This window comes from Apteryx mantelli, chromosome 1 (genome assembly GCF_036417845.1).
Source record: "Apteryx mantelli isolate bAptMan1 chromosome 1, bAptMan1.hap1, whole genome shotgun sequence".
NCBI classification, from domain to species: domain Eukaryota; kingdom Metazoa; phylum Chordata; class Aves; order Apterygiformes; family Apterygidae; genus Apteryx; species Apteryx mantelli.
This window is the reverse complement of record NC_089978.1, coordinates 31,472,699-31,494,782: the sequence shown is the minus strand read 5'-3', so window position 1 is coordinate 31,494,782 and position 22,084 is coordinate 31,472,699. Positions and strand designations below refer to the sequence as shown.

At 40.9% G+C, this 22,084-nt stretch overlaps 1 protein-coding gene across 1 annotated transcript in view; it reads left to right on the top strand.

The window, feature by feature from the left end:
- Window positions 1-16,956: 16,956 nt before the first annotated feature.
- The window catches only part of WDFY2 (WD repeat and FYVE domain containing 2), an 85,958-nt gene continuing 80,830 nt past the window's right edge, over window positions 16,957-22,084 (top strand). The window contains exon 1 of the mRNA XM_067291679.1: window positions 16,957-17,207. Within this exon, the coding sequence (XP_067147780.1) occupies window positions 17,071-17,207 (137 nt within the window). The 5' untranslated portion in view covers window positions 16,957-17,070. The remainder of the gene's footprint in view (window positions 17,208-22,084) is intronic.

The window sequence follows — 22,084 nt, the reverse complement described above, 5'->3', positions numbered from 1 at the left end:
AAGCCCCATTATGCAGGAAAACATTTGGACTATCAGAGAGACGTGGTTCATGGTCATTTTCTGTCTGCAAATCTCTATTGGAGCACCTTTCTTCCCCTCAGCCCTCCACGGAAAGTGGCATGTATCTTCTGGTTCTCAGTCAGGTATGCTGCTCTTAAGGTCAACAAGACTGGCTGCTGCTAGACCAGTAATCATCTCCCAAAGGTGGTGGGATTCAAGTTGTTAAGTAAAGGCTGCTTTAATGAATTGTGCCTTGGGATTAGTAGCTTCATTTGGGAGTAATGTTGAGTAAGTGTGTGTTGTCAGCCTCTAATTGGCTTCCCTTTAAATCTCTGAGATAGGCACATTCTTCAGACATGCTACCTTTTCTTCTATTTGTATGTCACTGATGTTTCATTGACCATCCAAATAAAAATAATGTCACTCTTCAGTGCCAAGCATTATGCATCTTCTTGAGGAGCATTGTAAAAATGGGAAACTTCTGGAATGTAGCCTTCTCCGAAGGAGTGGGGGGGGGAGAGGGGAAGGCAAAGGCATTTTATAGCACTGCCACACCAGGAAAACATCATTGTGAAAGGCAGCCTGAGACATGCAGACTTTGCATAAATCCTGGTAGGTCATTTGGAATTTTTGATTTTTCTTTTTACTACCAGTAAACTAAGAGAGAGAGAGGGGAAAAGACATTAACTCTTAGTGGTAGAATCAGTCATAACCCAGCATGAGTTGTGAATCAGCATGAAAATTGCAAGCTGTAGGCACGCTGTAATTTTTTCTTACCAACATGAGAGGAAGGTGGGACTGAAGCAGCTGGGTCTGCTCTGTCCCTAGTGCCCTCAGACCCAGGGATTACCACTGATAAAATAATCTCATGCACCAAACTTATATGCGGTTCCAATGGAATTTATACAAGCAAGAACACTTTGTGAATTCTATACGTACTTTCTTGCTATTATCTTTGAAGCCATTTAGAACATTCGGTCCTTCCTGCTCCTGTGCATGTTATATTAGATCTGTATTAGATCCCCTATAGGGCAGAATGAAGGTTACTTTTGTATTGCCTGTGGTAGGCATTAGTACTTTTCTATTGGGAGCTGGCCAATTTGATTAATGTTGAGAAAGATTCTTTTAAAAAAAGATAATCAACCCAAGTCTTAAAGTGTGTATTGGCCTCTTGATGTGAGAGTCTTAATGGCTAGTGCTGCCATCAGAGTTGCATTTATAAATCTGTACAAGGAATTTGCTATGAAGGAACAAAACCCAGGGATATTAGTGCTTATGCTCATTACTGGTAGAGCTGACACAGCTGAGCAGGGAAAGAGCTTGAGACTATCCCTGTCAAAACAGATGCATCTTTCTGTGGTTTCAGCTTTTTTACATGGTGGGCAAATTTATACCCCATGTGTAGTCTAAATGAGACAATTCTATGTTTTCTCTTAAATCTAGATGAATGGTCTCAGCCAGCTCTGTCTGAAGGAATACTTTTGCTGTAGTGATAATGCATAAGATTATCAGTTTAGATTTAAGATGTAGAAAATATTTCTTTTCCAGCTTGTTTCATACATGGATTTTGTTTCTGTTATTTTTCATACATCCATGAGGGATTACGGAAACACATGCATGTCTAAGAATACTCATTTTCTCATCTTCAGAGAGGCCATTGTCCGACTGAGGACCACGACAGTATTAAAAATGCAAATTTGGGTTTAACTTTGAATGCTAAGTCCATACAGCAAAACTCAAATATGAATTTGAAAATGTATATTAAAACAATCATTTGAAAAAATGATACCAAAAATAGTTTGGTATTATTTGCTATTACTGTTTTTTTTCTTAAAGTTAAACTTTTTCTTCTCCCAAATGATATTTGTTTAATCATCTTTTTCTATATCATCACATATTGTCAGCATTATTTTGTCCTAAATAACAGGCTTGAATGGAAGATGTTATGTTAAAAACCTTCAAGCGGATCTTGGAACTAGAATTGGCAATATTACTTTGATTTTTTTTTTTTTTTTGGCTTGTCTACTCCTCAATACAGAACTGTTTCATGAAGTTTATTTCAAGATCTTGGTCAGCCCAAGTTTAACAACACAGAGTAAATTTTCTCATAGCTTCCTTTAGAAAGCTATTCCATAGCCTAGTAGATTGTCGCTACTAAGACTTTTTTTTCCCCGTTTAAAGGTCTTAAATTTTCCATTGCTTAATTTTGTTATTGCTCATCATCAAAGTATATATCCTTGAAGAGCACTCTGAGTCTCAATTTACTCTTTTAATACATGTATCCTAATCCTTTTAGTCTTCCTTTAGCCAGGCTCTGTGCATTCACTTTATTTGCTTTCTTTATAAATAAAATGTTATTTTCCATTTATATTGCATACATGGTAGTTTATATTGTTGGGGTTTTTGTTTGTTTTTCCACTGATTTCAGTTCAGTGGTTTTTAACCCTACTTCCCCCTGCCCCCCAAATTATTACCAAAGAGAAACTGACTCCTTACAGTTCAAGGTAGCTTAGGAAAACATACAATATTCAGCCTAGAGTGAGTAATTACTGAGAAGGCTGGATTAAGCTGAGATGTAAACCCAGAAATTTTTCTAGAAAAGCACAGGTTGATTTTCAGAGTTGGAAACAATGTTGTTTTTTTTTTTCTTTCAATGTCAATGGAAATCATAGGAACTTACTACCTACAAAACAAAAACAATGGCAATTCTTTCTTCATAATTCCTACATTGTTACACAACCCTTCCCCCCCCCCCCCCCCGCCCCCGTTCAGTGTTTCAAAATATTAGGAAGGCTTTGAGCAGAGGTACAACTGAGATGACATTAAGATAACTGGATCTCAAGTTTTTATGTATGTTCTAGGACCTTGTTTGAAAATGTCTGTTTTTTTTTTTTTTAACTTGCAGAGCCAGCTGCCTGCTTTTGAAACTGTCTAGTACCTTTTAGAAGTCTGTATTTTGACTTTCCTAACACCAGAACGCAGTGAAACAACATTGCTTTGCAGAACGATGACCTCTAAAAAAAAGTTGCATTCTGGCTTCTCTTGGCCCATCTTCAAAGCCAGTCTCATTTTCATTATTCTTCGATTGGGAAACCCAGAGGATAGCCTTTGAAGCTTCCTAAGGATTTTTGTATTCCCCACCACCACTTCAGTCATCCAAATCCTTTGCTGTGTTCTGGCTCAATAGTTGGAACCACAGTGAACAGCAATGTAAAAATCCAGGAGTATATAGTTAATGTGGAATTGCAAGGAAACTGGGATTATAGTAGTTTGATGCTTTGATATAGTTTGGTTCCTAACTATTTAGGTTGTATGTGGGTACTGAGAGACTAAGTTCATGAATATTTGTGAAATACTGTAAGATCTTCCCAAGGAAGTTATGATAGAATTGCATGGTAAAATTATTTTCAGAAGAAAAACTAACCTCTTCAAGGGCCATCTGTGCTGTGACACTTAAGGGAAGTCAGTCGATTAATGATGGAGAGGTTGCAAGGCACCTGAATGGAAGATGAGGAGGCTTTTGTAATTAAAATCAAATTAAACTGCATGTTTGATACATGCTTTTCCTTTAGTATTACTGGCCCTAGACTGAAAGCTTTTCTAGGCAATGGGATGTCTTCATATGTATTTAACAGTGTTTAACACAGTAGGACCTTTTCCGTTTGGTACTCTGGGGAAATATTAAGTTTAACATGGAGAAAACTGCTTAAAACAAACACTTAAAAATTACAGTTGTATTAAGGTAGTACCTATGAGAGTTTAAATTGATTTACAGTTCTTATGTATCCTTGACATGTTACATTGCTCCTTTCACTCAAGGCAGGATCCTGGTCAATAACAAAAACCTGTCTTGATGCCAGTCCTTCAATTTTATGCTGTCTCTTGGGTATCTCAGCTGGCAGTGTTGAGACCCAAAGAGAACAGAAAACACCCTCTAGCATATAAAAGCTAGGGTGTTTTTTTTTTTCCACCTGTCATTTTTTTTTGCTTCTTCTGAAGTTATTTTCTGTCCCTTGAGATGTTGGTAGCAGCAGGCAGCAGCATTCCACTTGATTCCTGATAATAGCACAGTGCCCTGGAAATACTGCTATAGACTTCTCATCTTTCTCCCCACTGAGCCCAAGCCATGAAAACAGAGATCTTTGCTTATGCCAGTGAAAAAAAATGTTTTTTTTTCTTGTGAGTAGGGCCAGAGATAATAGTTATCTCTCAAACCATCTGTTGGATGTAAGATATCATTTGTAGCAATCCATCCTGGGCTTGTTTAGCTTTCTTTTCTTGCACTTTTAGTTGTGGTTGAAAGCTGCAAAGTGTACCATCGTGGGTTAATTCAGTCCTTCACACAAGTACGTGTAATACACAATGTTGGCATTTAGGCTATTCTCAAGCTGACAGGAACAAAACTATGATAATCTTCCCCCACAACACCATTTTTTAACCATCTTTCAGATAAGCCGTTAAATCATTCGCAAGCAAACTTTGCTTGGGATATTAGTGCCCTGCCCATATCCACTGACCTGAGCAATCCCATTTGTCACTGTTCCAGAGATTTCTTTTGTTTGTTCCTTCAAGCATTCTTTCCTGCCTACATTACAAAGTTTCAGTAGCCCAGGAAATCATATCCCTTCTGAAGTGTTGGACTCTCCTGCACATTTCCTAGCATAGCAACGTAACTATTACCATGGATCCCAGACACAGGCGTGCAGAATTTATTTAACCAATCGAGTAGTTAAGGAACACCAATTCTAGCTACAGTCAACTTGGACTATAAAGTGGCTACAGCTAAAAGATATTCTACAAGCACTGCCAAGGGAGGCAAAAAAGGAAGTGTGCTTTTTTTTTTTAATGGCCAATGTAATGGGTATAGTCTTTGTAAGCAACAGGGCAAAATTATGCATTCTTCCATAAATTATTTTCCATGGAGGTATCACACCTGCATGTGGTATTTGAGATCTGGGAGCTCTTTCTGTAAAATATTGTCACACGGTAGAAGTTTATTATCCAGCCTTTACTCCAAAAGTGATTATTATGCCATCTTTTGCCTAAAATCAAAATACACTCAAAAAAAGATGCACTTGGTTGCTCTCTACAAAGCAATTGGCATGACTGGTGTCAAAGGGAATATGTATCAGTTGGTCTGTCTTTTGCCATTTAGCAATTAATGAAAACTTGCTAAATCTCAACTAATAGGTAGTTGGAAATCTCTAAAAAAGACACCTATAAAGCAAAGACATAGGTTTTGGGGGATAAAACAAAGCTGATAAAAATATTTTTCTCATCCAGAGAAGAAATCTGGTAATCTGTATTCTCTGTCTTTAAGCATCTTTGGCTACGTGTTTGGAACTATTTGCTGAGCATGTTATTTCATTTTAACTATATCTTTTGTATGAGAGTTTTTTTCTGTTTTTATATACACACTGAAGTCCTAATACAAGGCCCATTTGTTACAGCGGTCCTGGGTCTTGCACAGCAAACTTGAATTTTCCTGCACTAACTTGCAGAAAAAAGGGTCTCGTTTTAGAAGTACTTCTAATGGGAAGGGAGGACACTTACAGCATGGCTTTGAGAAGTACAAAGAATAATTTTTACCTAGTTGAAACTACGAAAGCATTTCTAATTAGGAAAATTATAGAACAGAGTTGAGACAGGCTTATAATTTACCTTGAATTATAAGCATAACCTTTTTTTGTAAATACAGTCGTCACTAAACAGTACTGTTTTGGTCAGCAATGAGTTCTTTTGTTGTTGGAGATGGCTTTGAATTTCATGGCGTTGCAATTGGAAAGCCTTGAACATTTCAGAATCAGTTCTAATATTTTCCTGCTTGTAAGCCATTTTAAGGCAATATATTTTATGGTTATTTTCCGAACATTGGTCCAAAATAAGAAGTCCAAGGAAGCTCATCCCATAATTCAGACCAGTACTTACTAAGTGTACACTTCTCCAATTCTGACAAAGTATATTGTGTACGCTGGTTCTGTGATTAGTGTAACATTGCCCCTGAGATTCTCCTTCTCTCCTTTAAGATACCTGTTATTTCAGTTTTCCTAGGCCCTTGACATCGTTACATGAATTCATGTTGATTGGTCTGTGAGTTGTAAATACACAACTGATTAATATAACTGTGGTCTTGAAGGAAGATGTTAATAATGCAAAGGAGACAAAAATCCGGCTTTTGACTATTATATCTATTTCATCTATTTTCAAGGGTTTTTTTTTATTTTCCTTGATCAGTTCTTATTTTTTCTTAATATCTTCCATTTCAGGTCCTTTTTATCTTGTTTTATCCTTTAGAAAAAGTTACTATTATTTTTCTTGCCATCTCTACTTAGATATTCAGTATGGCTCTGTTCAGCTGGCTGAGGGAAAAAAGCCAAAACTACTCATCTGCCCTGACAAGTCTCTTCACTCTCCGTGTTGTAGATGATTGGTTGTGCTGTGTGCTTAACTTCAGCAGTAGCTAATAAGTAACTCCTGATCCAGCAAAAGCTTCCAAAGGTTGACAGATATCACTTGATCTCTCATTTCAGAGGTAAGTGACAGCCCTTTAACCCAACTATGGTCCAGTGCAGCAGAACCAGACTCACTTGTGATCCTCTACCAAGCGGCTACTACAATTAATTTACAGGGAATGGGGTAGTATTCCTTTTTATTTTAGGAGGAATTAAGATCTGTTGTGCTTTAATTATATGTTGTTTGGAATGTTCCAGTCTGTTTCCACTGTAACACCATTTTTTGCTACTGCTGCATCTGCTCATTGTTTCCGAATTCCCTTTTTTTTATACCGCAATCTATTACCCGTGCATTAGCATGTTTTACATTGTATTAAAACTGTATTAGCAGTTTTTACCTTTGTCTAGTTAGCATTGGCACAGTGTTAATTAATATGGACAATTGTGCTATAATGTCAGTTAGTTTGTGGAGTATAGAACTGTAATTGTGATCATCATCTAAATCTGTTCCTTAGTACACTGGTAGCAATCCAGTAGACTACTGTCACTAGTACCAAACTTTCCTGTAATTCTAATGTTATAGTGAATTCCTCCCCAACTGGCAATAAGGAGGTCTTATATGTTTTTTTCTCTGCTTGAATTCTCTGTTTTCTGGATTGTGAAATTATCCTCTGCATAATTTAAGAACCATTTCATGATCTATGTTTAGCAGAATTTGTTACCCAACAGATGTCTGGACAGTTAATGACCTCTCTAAGTACAGCCCAGTGATTTCTTGCTACTGATGGTACAAGAATTTTTAATCTCTTCTGCTACAAGTCAGCACTAGGGCAGAATGTCTCCTCTTACTAACACCAACAGCGTAAGAAGTGTATAAATTTTCCCCTCAGAATTTTTATATCTAGTCAGAAGTAATATTTCTCCCTCATTTTCCTTTGAATCTGCATGTTCATGTGTGTGTGCACGTGTGCATACAGACACATGCGTACTTTTTTTTTCTGTTCAAAAATGAAGAACATGAATAAAAAAGACTGAAATGAATCAAAATATAATTTCAAAACAGAAATATTTTAAAAATACAACCCAGAACTGATACTCAGCCCTCAAATTGGAAAAGGAGTAGATGCCTAGAAAAGTCCATGATAGGAAAGTCCCTTTGAATGCCACCTTCTTGCATATGGCAAACATAGCTTTACATGAGGATTTTGAGGACCTCTTGCCAGATCATTAGCCCTAGTTAGTGTGCTGTACATGCTCCAACATCACACTGCAGCTGCGCAATCACTCCCTCTCTTTCCTTCTCCCTATTCGGATCATTCCTATTAGGATTGAGCCCATCCCTACATAGGAAAATTGTCCTAGTTTCTCTCTGCTTTTTCTCTTTCTCTCTTCAATCACCTTGCACTTGGGAGAAGAAAAGTATCAGGCAGGACTGCATCAGAGAGGAGGTAAGACAGTCCGTAACATCTGGCACTCCGTTTGCAGGGGAGGGAATTGAGGAATTGAACGGTGATTGATACAGATTTGCTCAGATATCCCTATGGACGAATTCTGCAAGCCAAATGCTGAAGTCCCTAGAATATGAACCCATACTGCTTGAGAGTATGGGCCATACTTGGCTGCGTGCCACTGTGAAGGGGAGAATTTGGACTCCCTGCACGCAAGTGCTTCTGCAGCACTCAGGCTCCTGAGCTGCTGCCTGGGACTCCCACCACATAGCTCCAGAATGCCAAGAAGTTTGCTATGTTTGTTGTTGAGATGTGCTTCTATGATGGAAGGGTCTTTGTGGTCAAATTGCTGGTTGGGAGGTACCAAAACTATGGAGAAAGACTCCTCAGCTGAATCTACACTAGTAAACTTAACAGGCCAGCACTCCAGCACTGCTATGAAGAGTTCTTACAGTTGAACTGTTCGCACACTCCTTGGCACTTTGGGCACATGTCACTTAGCACTCTCCCAAATGGTATCTGGGTGTGGCTTCAAGGATGGCATGGAATAGGAACCATTCCCAATAGGCACTTTTATATCATCACACTTTCTTAGGGGGAGAAAGAAAATTTAGTTCTGTGATGCAAACTGGGCCACACTGGTTTCAGAACCAAAAAACAATCTTTGTCCTGTTTTAGTCAGTAGTAGAGCTGGACCAGTCCTGATGCAGGTACCACAATTTCTTGCTACAGTTTTGACCTCAGGGTCTCTATATTTTGGAAAATTCTTTTTTTTTTCTTAATGTGTGCATACATACATATCCATTTGGCTTTCAAATGGAGAAACCTGTTTCCAACACTTGTTCATTAGGATTTGAGGGTCTTTACATACTCTTAAGAAATCTCTGTTCTTCCTCTAATGTCTTCTCACTTTAATACTTCAAGAGCACTAATACAACTAATTCTTATCACATTTCTTGTTGATTGAAGTGTTTCAGGAAGAAATAACTATTGCCTTAGTTCTCTCCTGCTACTGGGAATGATCTAACATAACAGATGAGCTCTTTTGACTTCAGAGCATCACTTGGCCTCACATGGAGCCTTTTGAGCACCTTTCTTTTTGATACAGTTCTGATGTACAGCCTCTGTGTGGAAAATTCTCCTGTGCTCATATTAATCATACAATACAGAGGCTATTCTGGCTCCAGTTAACCTGAACATCAGGGGCTAATCTAAAGTACTGAGAATGTCAGACCTTTTTTTTTTTTTCTTCAGTCACTCCCAGATGGGCTGACTCGGGGGTTTTCTTTGTTTTCCATCTGGTCTTTCCTAATCCACTTTCAGAGACACAAGATGCACATTCCCTATTCCTCAGTCTTCACAGAGATAATTCTTCTGTCTTCTCAGATGTTAGCTTTACACAAGGAGGTCACCAAGTTATGGATGAGGACATGGCTAAATAACTGTTTTTCCCCTCCAAACATGTGGCCTCTTGTTTCTAGAGCATTTGCAATTTTACAGACAGAGAGTATTGTACCCACTTTAATGAATCCTTTCATTAGGTGGCTGTCCTAGAATGGGCCAGTGCTTCCATACCCACTCTTGACCCAAAGGATGTCTCCCCAAGGCAACTAAACCAGAGTTAGATATGATTATCGCTTCAAAATCAAAGTGCACTCTGTAGATTCTGTCTATAGACATGTGGGCCTGCTACTGTGCAAGATGTTCAAAGCAATCAGACATTCTGGCTGTAATCTATCTAGAATAAAAATGATGCTTATCAGGAGTGGCCATGAAGTAATCAAGGAACCAAATGCTCCACAACACCATCTGCGATAGCACCCATCTAAATGTAGTTTCACTGGGATGTCTATCTGTGCTGACAAACTGAGGAACTCCTTGTTTGAGTGAGGGACAGAAATGCCGACTTACCTGCAAACGGAAAGGTGACTGTCATAACATTTACACAGATTAAGCCATGAAAATGACTGCAGACAATCTGCAATTCTTTTTTGACTTCCAGACTATGGTACTGAGTCATAAGCCCCCTGTATACACTTAAACTTCCGCATTTTACTGTCAAGCTTCCTCCAGGACTTCCTTTTCCACAGAAAGAAGTTGTTCATCCACGCTGGTTCAGGAACAACATGCTTTTAAATCAATCTTTTGTCACAGGTTTAAATCAACAAAAATTGACATCTTTCGTGAGGGTCTACCTATTTTCTTAAAGACTCAGATGCTTGTTTTGTACAATATGAACCTTTCCATATAATTGCAGTAAGAGGTAATCTACAAAATGGCTCGACTCCTAGAAAACTGCCCAGCTCCAAAAAGTTCCTATCAAAAAATGCATATCAGAATGATGCTAGAAGTTAGTAGTAGCAGTATTAGAATCATTTTGGCCATAAACTGTTTCTATACCAGATTTATTTTTTTTGTAAAATATTCCATCACTGCTCCTTCTAAAGTACTTCCAATTTAGCAAGCAAAACCCACTGTTTAATAGTATTTTTCTTGTTTGACTTTCTCAGAGCAGACTTCAATATGTGGTAGTCAAAACTCAAATGATTGAAGGCATCCTCTCAGCCTAACAGCTCCCACTGTTGGGCCACTGTTGGGCTGATAGTAAAGGGGAGAAAATTCAGGAAAATAATTAAGAGACAAAAGTTGTAAGAACGTGTTCTTTGATACTCCCTGGACATGTTCTTAATTGTATACTTTAAACAAAAGAAAGAGCAGGTGTACTTCAAAGTTTTCATATAGTTAGTATATCATGTCAAAGAAATTTATTTACCTTTCAGGCAGGCTACACGGGTTATTTGTAATCCATTTTCCAAACAGAAAATATATTTACTGATGATATTCCATGATTCTTCAATATCGCAGAGGAAAAGAAGATTTAAAGTTTTGAAGTTCTGAGGCCTAGAAAGATACAAGAATAAAGAGCTTCGAAGAATTAGTGATCAGAGAGTTAGAGCAAAAAGGCAGTGAATTAAATTACAGAGATTTTTACAGCAGGCAGGTAGGAAGCCCAAAATGTGAGGAAAACTATAGCTGGATCAATGAGGACAAAGGAAACAGAAATAAGACTGCATACAATGCAAGAACTGCTTATGGGGCAAAATGCGTGCGCCAGGAGTTCTCATTTGCAGCCCACACACTGACACAGAATTGCTTTTTTTTGTTCCCACATGTTCACAGTCAGTTACAAAGCCAACAGTACATGCATGATAGCTGAACATTAGTGTATTTTTTCTCAGTAAGGTGCTACACAGTGATATTACCAAGCATATTTTTTAAATAGAATCTTTCTCTCCATAACTTTGACATACAGCAGACTCGACGTGCTTATCAGTTTCCCTATCAAATACAGAAGGTCCTCATTTTCTGAATGTCTGCATAACAAGAAAAGTAATGAGCATGTAGGATTTGTTATTAGAAATGTGATAGGCAGTATTATTCACTGTATGAATGATAAATACCTGAAGCAAAATAAGGAACAATGTTTAAAGGTGAGAGTGCATTTTTATAACAAATTTTGTATTTTTAAGGAAGATGGACAAGTGAAATTTCCACAGAACATTTTGGTTCTCTATAAAGTTTGCCTTTTTATATAAAGAGTTCATCTATACTTGTATCCCACATCTATCTAAGAATTATTTATTTAGTTTTTAATGATGTAGCACCTGAAATTAAAAATATTTTTAGTAACTGTCTTATGAAGGCCATCACTGCTTAAAATGGAATTACGAAAGAGAATTTTAAGCACATATTTTTGCAGTTGCATAGAACTTTTATATCGTATAGAGTTTTGTTGCATAGAGTTTTAGGGAAAACAGTTTGTAAACAAGCAGAAAAGGAAAGCATGGGAGAGAGTAAAAAGCTGCTGCATTCGATGGCTATTGAGTAGTGGCTCTATTTGTTGCCAAGCGTTTTTACCTTTTCTATGTGGTTATCTTTTGTGTGTACAAGTCCTTTGGTTTTGCATGGGTGATTGAGGAAGAGGCCTCAGAAGCTGAAATCTGGCTCCTGTCAACTGAACACTTTTGAATTTAAGTACTGAATCAGTCAAAGTGCAGTTTCTCTCCCACACTGGCTTTTCTTTATTAAAGGCCTGTTAGCGGGATTATAAACATTACTCTTATTATTACAGAGCACTTTATAAAAGGACTATTTTTGTGCTATCTGCAAAAATACCAATCTGTTTATTAAACTTTCCCACTCCTACTCAGTAGCCCCCATGCTTGCTGGGCTTCCACTTGCCATAGCTGCAAGCTGGGTGAGATGTCACTATGTTGCCAGATGATGTAATGATCATAATTTTTCAGAAAAGTTTTGATAATAGCACAGTGGCATATACTGCTGTGCCTTTTGAGCTAGCCATAGCCCCTCTGTTCTAACTGAAGTAACCATTTTGCAGATACAAGCATCTAGGGCTGACAAGTATCCAGCAGAGCTGGGAGAAGGTCCAGCTCCTTCCTCACTCTTTCACTTGCAGGTCAGGAGTCTCCCCTGCTTATCTGAACTGTCAGACAGGCACGATTACCTACTCTTTTAAACAAATTTGGCTTGTAATATTCAGAAGAATCTTACCCTGCTGTACTAAAATTTAAAAAAACAAAACAAAACAAAACAAAGCAAAACAGAAGATGGCGCCAGAGAGCAACTTTTTAAGCTAATTGCCCAGGAGATGGCAGAGAATTCAATTTGCTCCAACTCATAGGCTTCAACCAAGACTATAGATGAGGAATTGGAGAAAGTACTCTGGGACTCTGGTAAGGTACCGACGACATGGAAAGTGGCTCTGTTGTGTTTAAACCACGTTGGTTTAAAATACCACTGCTTTCCAGAGGTATGCTGTCATCATTGAACATGTGAATTAAAAACCAAGATTACTGCTAGCACAAGGCAGGCAGGCTAATTTCATTCTATCCAAATCAAAGTGCAAGTCAACTTGTATCAAGAAGAAAAGACCAAAAATAATATAGAGAAAAATGTTTCATTTACTACTACTACATGCCAAAATGCCAAGTAAAACAAATGATGCTAGGAAGCAATATTAATATGATACAAAGTAAGCTGCATTTTCAGTTTTTCAATCTACATTACTGACAGATGAATTCTTCCAAGAAAGTTCAAATAATCCAAATATACCATATCAATAACCAAACTTACTATTGATTCAGAATTTATGTTAACAACAATAAAGAGAACCTTTAAGTGATGTCATTACATAAGTTTCCTTACATTTTATTTCTGTCATTGCCTGCAAAAAATACATGCCAGAGGAGCATCTTATCATTTTTAATCCTACACATTTTTTTGGAACATAGAAAAAGAACTGAATAAGCATGCTTTCCACAGCATTCAAATTCAGTTATAGGACTGCTTGCTTTTCATTCTGTAAGTATTTTTAATCCATGCAATTTGACCTGAAATCTGTTAATTTCTAGTAAAAGAAATCTATCTGCTATGAAATATTTTTAAGATTTTCTTGATTTTTTTTTTCAATTATATGAGAAAGCACCTTCTAAACTACCCTAACCTGGCATCTGTAGGTAGTCATTAAACTTGATGTCTACAGCTATTCTAACTTGGAAGCCTTTCTGTCCATTAGTTTATGTGGTTATTATCACACCAATAAAAATTGTTTTTTAAAAGTGAAGTATTTTTGATTGGATGATGTATGACAACTGTAGGTCTGGGAAAACACACAGATCTTGTTGGTAATTTCAGTGCCTTTTCCACCATTACTGACAATATTCTTGTAGCCCATCGGGCGCAATGCAGAAGCAGGTGCAATTTCCTAGAAGCAGGAGTGAGCTTCAGGTGCTTGGCTCACTTTGAAATCTTTCTATTTCTTCTCTGCTTTCCTTCCTTCTCTCCCCAGTTTTTCAAGCATCACTTTTTCTTCTCTCAGTCATAGCAAGACCGCAGTTGTGTGCAGTAATTTCCCAGCCATCTTTTCCTATCTTATAAGGGAGAGCAGAGCATTGACCCCAAATCTGGATAGGTGTGGTACAGTAAAGTAACAAATCTCAGGACACCTTTCACTTTCCATCGCTCAGCTGCTTTCCTGGCCTTGCAGAGGAAGCGATCATTCACAGATAAGGTTTAAAACATGCCCTTAAGATTTTTATCTTGATTGAGTACAAGCCCACTGGAGCGTCTACTGCATTGTGTTGTCTTTTTTTCAAAGGGTAACTTGTTTCCAAAGATTGAATCTCTACACAAACCATTTATTTGATTTCAGCATATTAGCTACGGTCCAAATGCATGCCCCTGGAAGCAGGGCTATGGCTGCCTATGGGGCCTGCATCCAGCAGGTGAACCTGAATAACCATGTTGAGGCTCCTTTGTGGAATTTCCTTTACACATTTTGGAGACAGTGATTAAAATAAAATGTCTGGTCCTGACTGCTTTCAGTTTTTTCCCCCCTAAACAGTGTTTTAATTCCTGAAGGAGCAGTATAGTAACCAAAACTCTTTAACAGTGTAAGAAAGACATGGTTAATAGGGAAATGTAACATCTCTTAATAGGCAAATGAAGAACAAACAGCTAAATTTGGGGATACATAAGACCTACTTCAAGCCCAATGAACCATGCCTCTGCCTTTTAAAGACATTTATTTTCTTCATTACTTGCTTCTCTCAAGGTTTCTCTGTCTGGCAAAAAAAGATTCCAGGTCTCTCAAGGGTTTGCAGTATGTTGTCTCCAGCATGCTTCTCAGCCATTGTTTATCTATGAACAATGCACACTGCCAAATCTTGAATACAAACAACTGCAAAGACAGCAGACCCTGCCAGACGTTCTCAGACTTTAGTTTTAAAAGACATTTTCAGACATACGTCAGTTCTGAAAACTGTCAAGTATACAGACATCTTTAAAGCACAGTATCTTGCACATCTCAGTAAGCAGCAAGACAAGGACCTTCCAGCAGTATGTCTGGCCTAGAAGTGCAGGATCATACACAGCAGTAAGAGGACTGGTCTGCATCTTTGCTTCTTTAGTAGTAGTTCCCTTCTAGGAATTGCAAGAAAGCGATGTTATTTAATGGGATCATAGATGTATGATCTCACTCTGGGAAATAGTTTGTGTTTACAAACTCATTTCCTATAAGTCAATACAGAGTCATTGTCTGCTCCTCACCAGATCTTCTCCTCTGCACAGTACACTGTGAACCTCAAATAAGTAAAGCTTCAGTATCTTGCTGTGGTTCTGCAGATATTGCTTGTTTGTTTAGTGCAACACTATCAGATTACTAAACATTGTGAAAATTTAGTCCTGCCCCAAAGAATTAACTCTTTCCTTTGTTTCCTCTCTATTAGATAAGCAAGGTAAGTGCTGAGCCTAAAAAGAGCACTGCTATTTGTCCTGTTGCTGATGTTGGTGTATGTTACTCCCACAGAAAAAAATAAGTTCCTGGGTTTGGGGGGTTTTGTACCGTAGTTTAGTTTCACTTCTATAAATGATGATCTTTTGTCACAGACTGCACAATAAATATATCCCTATCTGCTGAACTCAGAACAGTCTCCTCAGTTTTTCTGCTGATGGGCAGGAGCACTGTTTTTGCACAAACAACTGCTTGTTGGCTTACTCTGGGTAAATTTAAAGTTACAGGTTCAGTAATGTTTTCAAGTCTGCAGTGGAGGACAACAGTTCAGACATGTTAGTGTGATTTTCCAGAATTCTTTGGCATACACCTCTAGAGTAAGTGCTTTTTCCACTGATCTTAGCACAGAACTTCAGGTAAATTATCTGATCTTGGGGTACCCCAATGAATCCAGCAGGAAAAGTGGGTGAAAAACTGCATCTTGCTGAAAACCAGGTGCTGGAATTCGGCTGCATTTCCCTTAGGAATAAACTTTCTAATGGTGAATTTCTGCCTTCATCATGTAAGAAACCCTGCGCACATTCTGTTATGCATTTGTGCATACTGGGAAGCTTTGTACTTACAGTTAATTCTGTCTGGGAGCCCTGCATTTTATTTCACTCATTTTCAACACCGTGCATAGTACTGAACACCACTTAAAAATTGTTCAATAGCATAAACATTGTGTGATGCAGAAAATAATACAGAAAGCAATTTAGTAGAACAAGGGCCTACTTGTCTAAAGTACCAGCAAGCACAAATCTTCTATTTATCTCATACACTGACCTTCGAATCATAAAATAAACTCAGATGGGAAGAAATAATCTAACCACAGACAAGCCTAGAAATTGCTTTGTTGATGCCTCTTTTTTTTTTCCCCCCAAAAGTGGTTGTAACTATATGAATACAGGATGGACAGAAAAAACGGCTCAGCGCTCCTGTCACTCCTGCCCCATTAACTAACGGTGCTCACAGAAGCACACCGGGCATTTGTCAGAACCAGGGCACGTTTACCTGGCGGTAGCTGTTTTTCTGGGGTTGCACCGCTCCTCTGCACCAAGGCGGCGAGCGTCAGGGACGCGACAGGCTGTGAAAGGGCCTGGCCGCCCTTCGCTGCGCTCGCCGGGGGGAGCGGCCAAATCCCACCGGCCTGGGGGCTCCTCGGCGGCCGGGGCCACCCTGGCACTCACCTGCCGGCAGCAGGGACGGCTTACTCGGGAAAGCGTGTGCGGGGATATGTGCTTAAATTAAAACCGTCTGCTCAAGGTTTCCATTTCCCCGTCTTGGACCTGTAAAAGCAGCAGCTGTCTGTAACAGACGAGATTAACTGCGGTCTGGAGGCGCCTCTCTCCCCCCGGCGACAGCGGGCCCCAGGCGCTACAAAGGTTTCGGCCCAGCCTCGCCTTTGGGGCCGCGCCCGCCGTCCCGGCTCCCCCGCAGCCGCCCAGGGGCGGCCCGGCCCCGCGGCGAGCCCCGGCCCGCGCCGCGAGATGGCGGCGGCAGCAGCGGGCGGCTGCCATTTGCCCCGCCGCCCCCCGGCCCCGGCCCCGGCTGGCAGCCGCGGGGCGGGTAAAGCGTGGCGCCCGGCGCGGCGCGGCGCGGCGCAGCGCGGCGCGGGGGCGGAGGGGCCGCGGGGCCGCCCGGCTCGGGGGCGGCGCCGGCGCCGCCGCGCTGGTTCCTGCTTCCCAGGGAGCCCGCGGGCGGCCGGGGATGCGCCGCGGCGCCCGCCACCACCAAGTCCCTCCCCTGCCTCCCGCCGCCGCCGCGCCGGTGCGGCCGCCTACCCCCGCAGCAGCGCCGCTGCCCGCCCGCGGCGCCCATGGCGGCCGAGCCGCAGCCCAAGGCGCTGACCCGCAAGCCCCTCCTGCTCCACAGAGTGGAGGGCTCGCAGGAGGTGGTGAACATGGCAGCGATCGTGCCCAAGGAGGACGGGGTCATCAGCGTCTCCGAGGACAGGTACCGGGGGCGCCGCCGCCCCACGGGGCCCGGCGGCGGGGCGCTGCGAGCCCCGAGCCGCCGCCGCGGCTGCCCCGTCAGCCCGGCTCCGCGGGCAGGGCCTCGCGCCGGGACCGGGGAGGTGCTGGTGGTGGTGGTCCCTCAACGGTGGTGGTGGTCCATCCCCGGTCGTGGTGGCCCCCCAGCGGGGGTGGCCCCTCATCGGGAGTGGCCCCTCATCGGGAGTGGCGGTGCTCCCTCACCGCTGGTGGCGGTGGCCCCTCGCTGGGGGTGGTGACCCACCACCCGAGTCCTTCTGCGTCCGGTGCGCGCGGAGCGGCCCGGCTGGGTCCGCGCCGGCAGCGCGGCGGGTGTCGGACGAGTGAGCCTCCGGGACAGCGTCAGCGGGGCCCGGGGGCCCGCGTACGGGCTTGGGTTTGGGCTGGCCACCCCATCCGCTCGCGGCCGAGAAGGGGCCTGGAGCGGGGTCACCCCCCTCCGCGGCCGTGTCCGTGAGTAAAACGAGTAGGCGGGGGGGGCACTGCCGCAGCTCCCAGCGTGGCAACTTGTGCGCCTTCTCTGGATGCGTTACGATGGGCTTGCAGGTTGGTTTCGTCACGGGGATTGCTGCGTGGCTGCGGGGAAGCCAGGGAGGTCCTTCACTGACCTTCCGCGAAGAGAGTGGGGCCATGGCCTGAAGCAGTAGTTTCGGTTCCTGTTTCCCCTCTCCGCATCTTTCTTGGTAGTTGTTTAAAAATACCATTTCTCAGTGATAAGATCTTGGAGTTAAATCCTGTGTTGTAAAGCTGCCAAAGAGCAGAATGTTGTGAGACCATTTAGTTGCGCTGTGCGGGACAAATGCATGTCTGAAGCTACTCAGAGGCAATTCTTGCCCTTCTGAAACTGTTAAAACTTACTTCAGTCTTCCTTTAAAATAAGAGCTTATTTTTCTTGTGGAGTCCATAAATAATTATTTCAAATATAATTTCTTTACGGCTCAAGCACATAGAATGTAACGTGTTCCTAACTGCACATTTGAAAGATAAATGTTGATCTGTGTGTGACTGTCTTTTGATTTTTTCAAGATGTTTTTGTGGACTCTTTCTCTTCAGACCGCTATTCCCATGAAGAGTGTCTGCTTTTGTCTCTCTACTAGCTTTTCTAAAAACTGTCAGTATTTCTTTTGTCTTATCTTTATCCTCACTGTGAGTTAGTTTTCGGCTAGCTGTCAAAAATGTGAACCATGCAAACTCAAGATCATTTAAGTTCATCTAAGCCATGGTCTCCAAGTGAGCTTTCGTGCCTCATAACAAGAGAAAATGGATGAGCTACTTAAAACAGGTACCCTGTGAAAGAGACTTTAAGCAGAGTTTTACCTTGTTACATGACCAAAATTTTACTTTCTTTACTTACTGTTGGGAAGCTGAATAAAGCTTGAGTGTGTTTTGGTGTATTGTAGCTTGTTAGGCTTACTCAGCCAGTTCTTTTATCTGTAAAAAAAGTATTCCTGAAACATTTTTGTTCCTGTATGAAGTGCCTGTGTCTCTCCCCTCACCCCGGTTAGAAAAAATAAGTATCTTCTGTTATTATTATTTTAGCAGGTATGAACTACTGACAATAGGTTGATGCTCCAAGTTAATATTTCTTTGTAGAAAAAGGGATTGGCAAGAGATCCTTATTTCACTAGTAACTGAGATGTCAGGTTCAAGAAACCTTGAGTGGCGAAGTGGAGACCAGGAGTTTCTAAGAAGTGTGCTAGTTCTCCAGCAAAACCCTCTCCTGTCCCATCCCAAAACAAAACTAACCCCCCTACCCTAAGTCACTTAGGTCCTGCTTACTGAAGAAACCAGGTAAAGAAATCCTCTACCTGAGGCTCTAAGGAAACTACAAATACTGTTTTAAGTCTGGAGGTTCCCAGGTTATTTTCTCTTTAAAGGTGCTAACCAAGTAACCTGCCTGCTTGTGGGACTAGTTGGCAGTGTTTTGGAGATGCTACAAATTTTAATCATGCCTTTTATTTCTTCAGGCACAAAGCTGTTGATTGATGCCTTTTGAGCAAAAAATATTGCCTGTTTTCATTTTAAATCTGTGTTGATATTTTTATTGTAAGAAAAACATTTGGAGTCTAAAACTTATTTGGAAGGAGTAGCAATTTGGGAATCAAACTTGCAGCTTTCTGGATATCTAGGGTGGAAGCATAGCTTGCCAGACTCAAAATAACTTGGTCTTATGATTAGGTTTATGCAGATCATTATGATACTTTTTCCTGTTTAGATCTGCCTTTTAATGTTAATGTTGTTTAATGGCCTTGGAATGAATGTGGAGGGCTTTCTGAGATTCCTGGAAACTCAAAAGGATGGTTATGCAGATGTTATCTGTCTCTTAACTTTTTATGAAAATAAGTGATTTTTGGCTGAGTTTACCAGCCTGTGATATATATGAGAAAGATGTTCTGAAACTTTTACAATGAGCTTTAGCTGGAATGACTTGGCATTTCCAGCATTTGCTTTAGACTGGGTAGGACAGCTGTATTGAAATGAAGAGGAGAGAGTCCTCCCTTGCCTCTGTGGTTAATGGCTGAATACATCAATGCTGAAGTTGCTAGTGATCTGTTAACATACACAATAACTACGCTCCACTTTAAAGGTTTTCTTTAGTGCATAAACCCTTTAAGGTATATTTTAAAAGGAAAGCTAAGTAAGCTATGCAGATATAGTCATGCGCTATACGGCATCAAACTGTATTTATTGCACATATTTTCAGAAGTAAAATGAAAACTAAGTAGTAACAGAGTGTGGTTCTTCTTCAGAAAGGACATAGGTGGAGAAAGAAGGTAGCCCAGAGATTGTACATATTTATGATTGTCTGAACTTTACACAACCTGCAAGGTTAGGGTTTTTCTTCAGTGTGCATCACCTGTATATTCTATGTATTTTCCTTTCTGAGTCCTAATCAGTCATATCAGCTCAGCTGCATGCACTGTCTCCTGCTCTTAGTTATTCTGGCTGGTTGCTTATTACGGCAAAATAAACTGAATCTCTATCCCTTTACAGTACCATCTGTTGAGGTACACTGGGAAGGATATGGTGTAATTTTCTTCTGTTTTTTCTTCTACGAAAAAAGGGATGCAGCTGTCCAGGCAGGTGAAAGTTAAAGGAGTGGCAGAATTTGTTATCCAAGAATGTATTAACCTGATGAGGTAGGCGTATAAGAAAGAGATTATTAGCTTTCATCCATGCTCGTCTGCCTGCCAGCAAACCAGTGGAATTATCGGACACGTATATCCAAGCGTGTAAAGTCTTGCGTGATATGTAGCATCGAAGGTCCGAGATTCTACATGTAAGGCTAAAACTGGGTTTTTCCAGTAGGCACAGCTGGCCCTAAGTTTTCATTAGCTTCTTGTTTCTTGTATGTAAAAAGCACGTACTACAGTTTCAAAATTGCTGAGTGTCCTTGTCTTTTGTTGACTCCCTCTGGAGTCGTGGGTGTTGGGCGCTTCTGGAAAGTAGGTCACTGGCCTGTCAAGTTCAGACATATCTATTTCTCAGTGCTCCGGAGAAGAGAATATCTACTATCATTAATTCTACCTGAGCGTGGGGATACCATGGGAGAAGTGTACTGACTCACCCAGTTTTCAGTGGCAGCAATTCTGCCTGGTGTTGGCAAACTTCTGGATTTCCCAAGAGTCTGCCAGTGATGTGGGTGCTAATTCAGTTGGGTCTGATGTTTTGATCATGTGTCACCATGTAAAACTGGTCAGAGGGGGATAGGTGTCATAGTGATAAACTTGCTCTTTGCCACTAACCATCTTTTTTGTGTGCCACTAACTATATTGTAGGTGAAGAAATATTTAGGAACGTGATGGTGTAGACAAATTGCCTGGCAATTATGAACTCTGGTCTGTGCCTCCTTTGGTGTGAAAGTTCTGTGCTAACTTGCATGTAGCACACCTTGGGAAAGTAGGTATTGCAGGCAAGAATTGCTTTCCTTGAAGTATTCATGTGAAATAAAAGCTGTTGTAGTCCACAATTGAAAATTGTCAAAAGCCTTCTGTTTTCTTTTTAAAAAGCAGGCATTCTCATCTCCTAGAAGGAGGCAAAATCTATCTGTAAATTGTATGCCAGAGAAATTAAGCTATTTAAAAATAAGGGAGCAGACACCTCTGTTTTCTCTACTACCTTGTATCATCTTTAGTTCCTTTAGTACCGAGATGTCTCAACTTCTTTGTATGGAGGACTGTATAAGTGTAAGTGGCTGTGAGCCCAGACTGTTTGTCGTGTACATTCGTATTAGTGTCTTTATCTTGCATTGACAAAACTGTGCAGAACTTGTATTGCTTGGTTTGTTTTACAGTTTGGAGATTTAAAATGTGGATGTGCCTTTAGTTTGTTGTCCAAAGCTTGTCTTCTGGGTATGCTAATCAGCAGTTTCTTTAGGGGATATACTGAACGAATGACATTCTTGTGTAGATGAAATCTAGACTTTGATAATGAGTGGTGTGCTAGGAATGCATACCTGACAAAAAATGCAGGGGTTTTCTTTGACATCCTTCTGACAAGCCTTCAAAGTACGATCTTTCAACTCCTAAATATTAGCAGTCTTTTGTTCCTTGAGATTTTCTTGTCCAGATCCAGAACGTAAAGCATATAGCATTATAGTTCATGCACAAGTAAGATAGCCTATGCCTGTGAAATACTTTTAAAGGAAAGGTGGGACTCTTCATGCTCAATACTGCATCCAGGCAGAATGTGAGGCATTGCAAACCCTTGGTAAACTTGCCTGATCTCCTTTCTGCTGTGGTGGACTGATAAAGAGAGATTGCTGTGCAAAGCTATGGTTGTAAAATGGGTTTACAATTCTCATCTAAACATAGGGTTATGTCACTGACAGCCATTCTG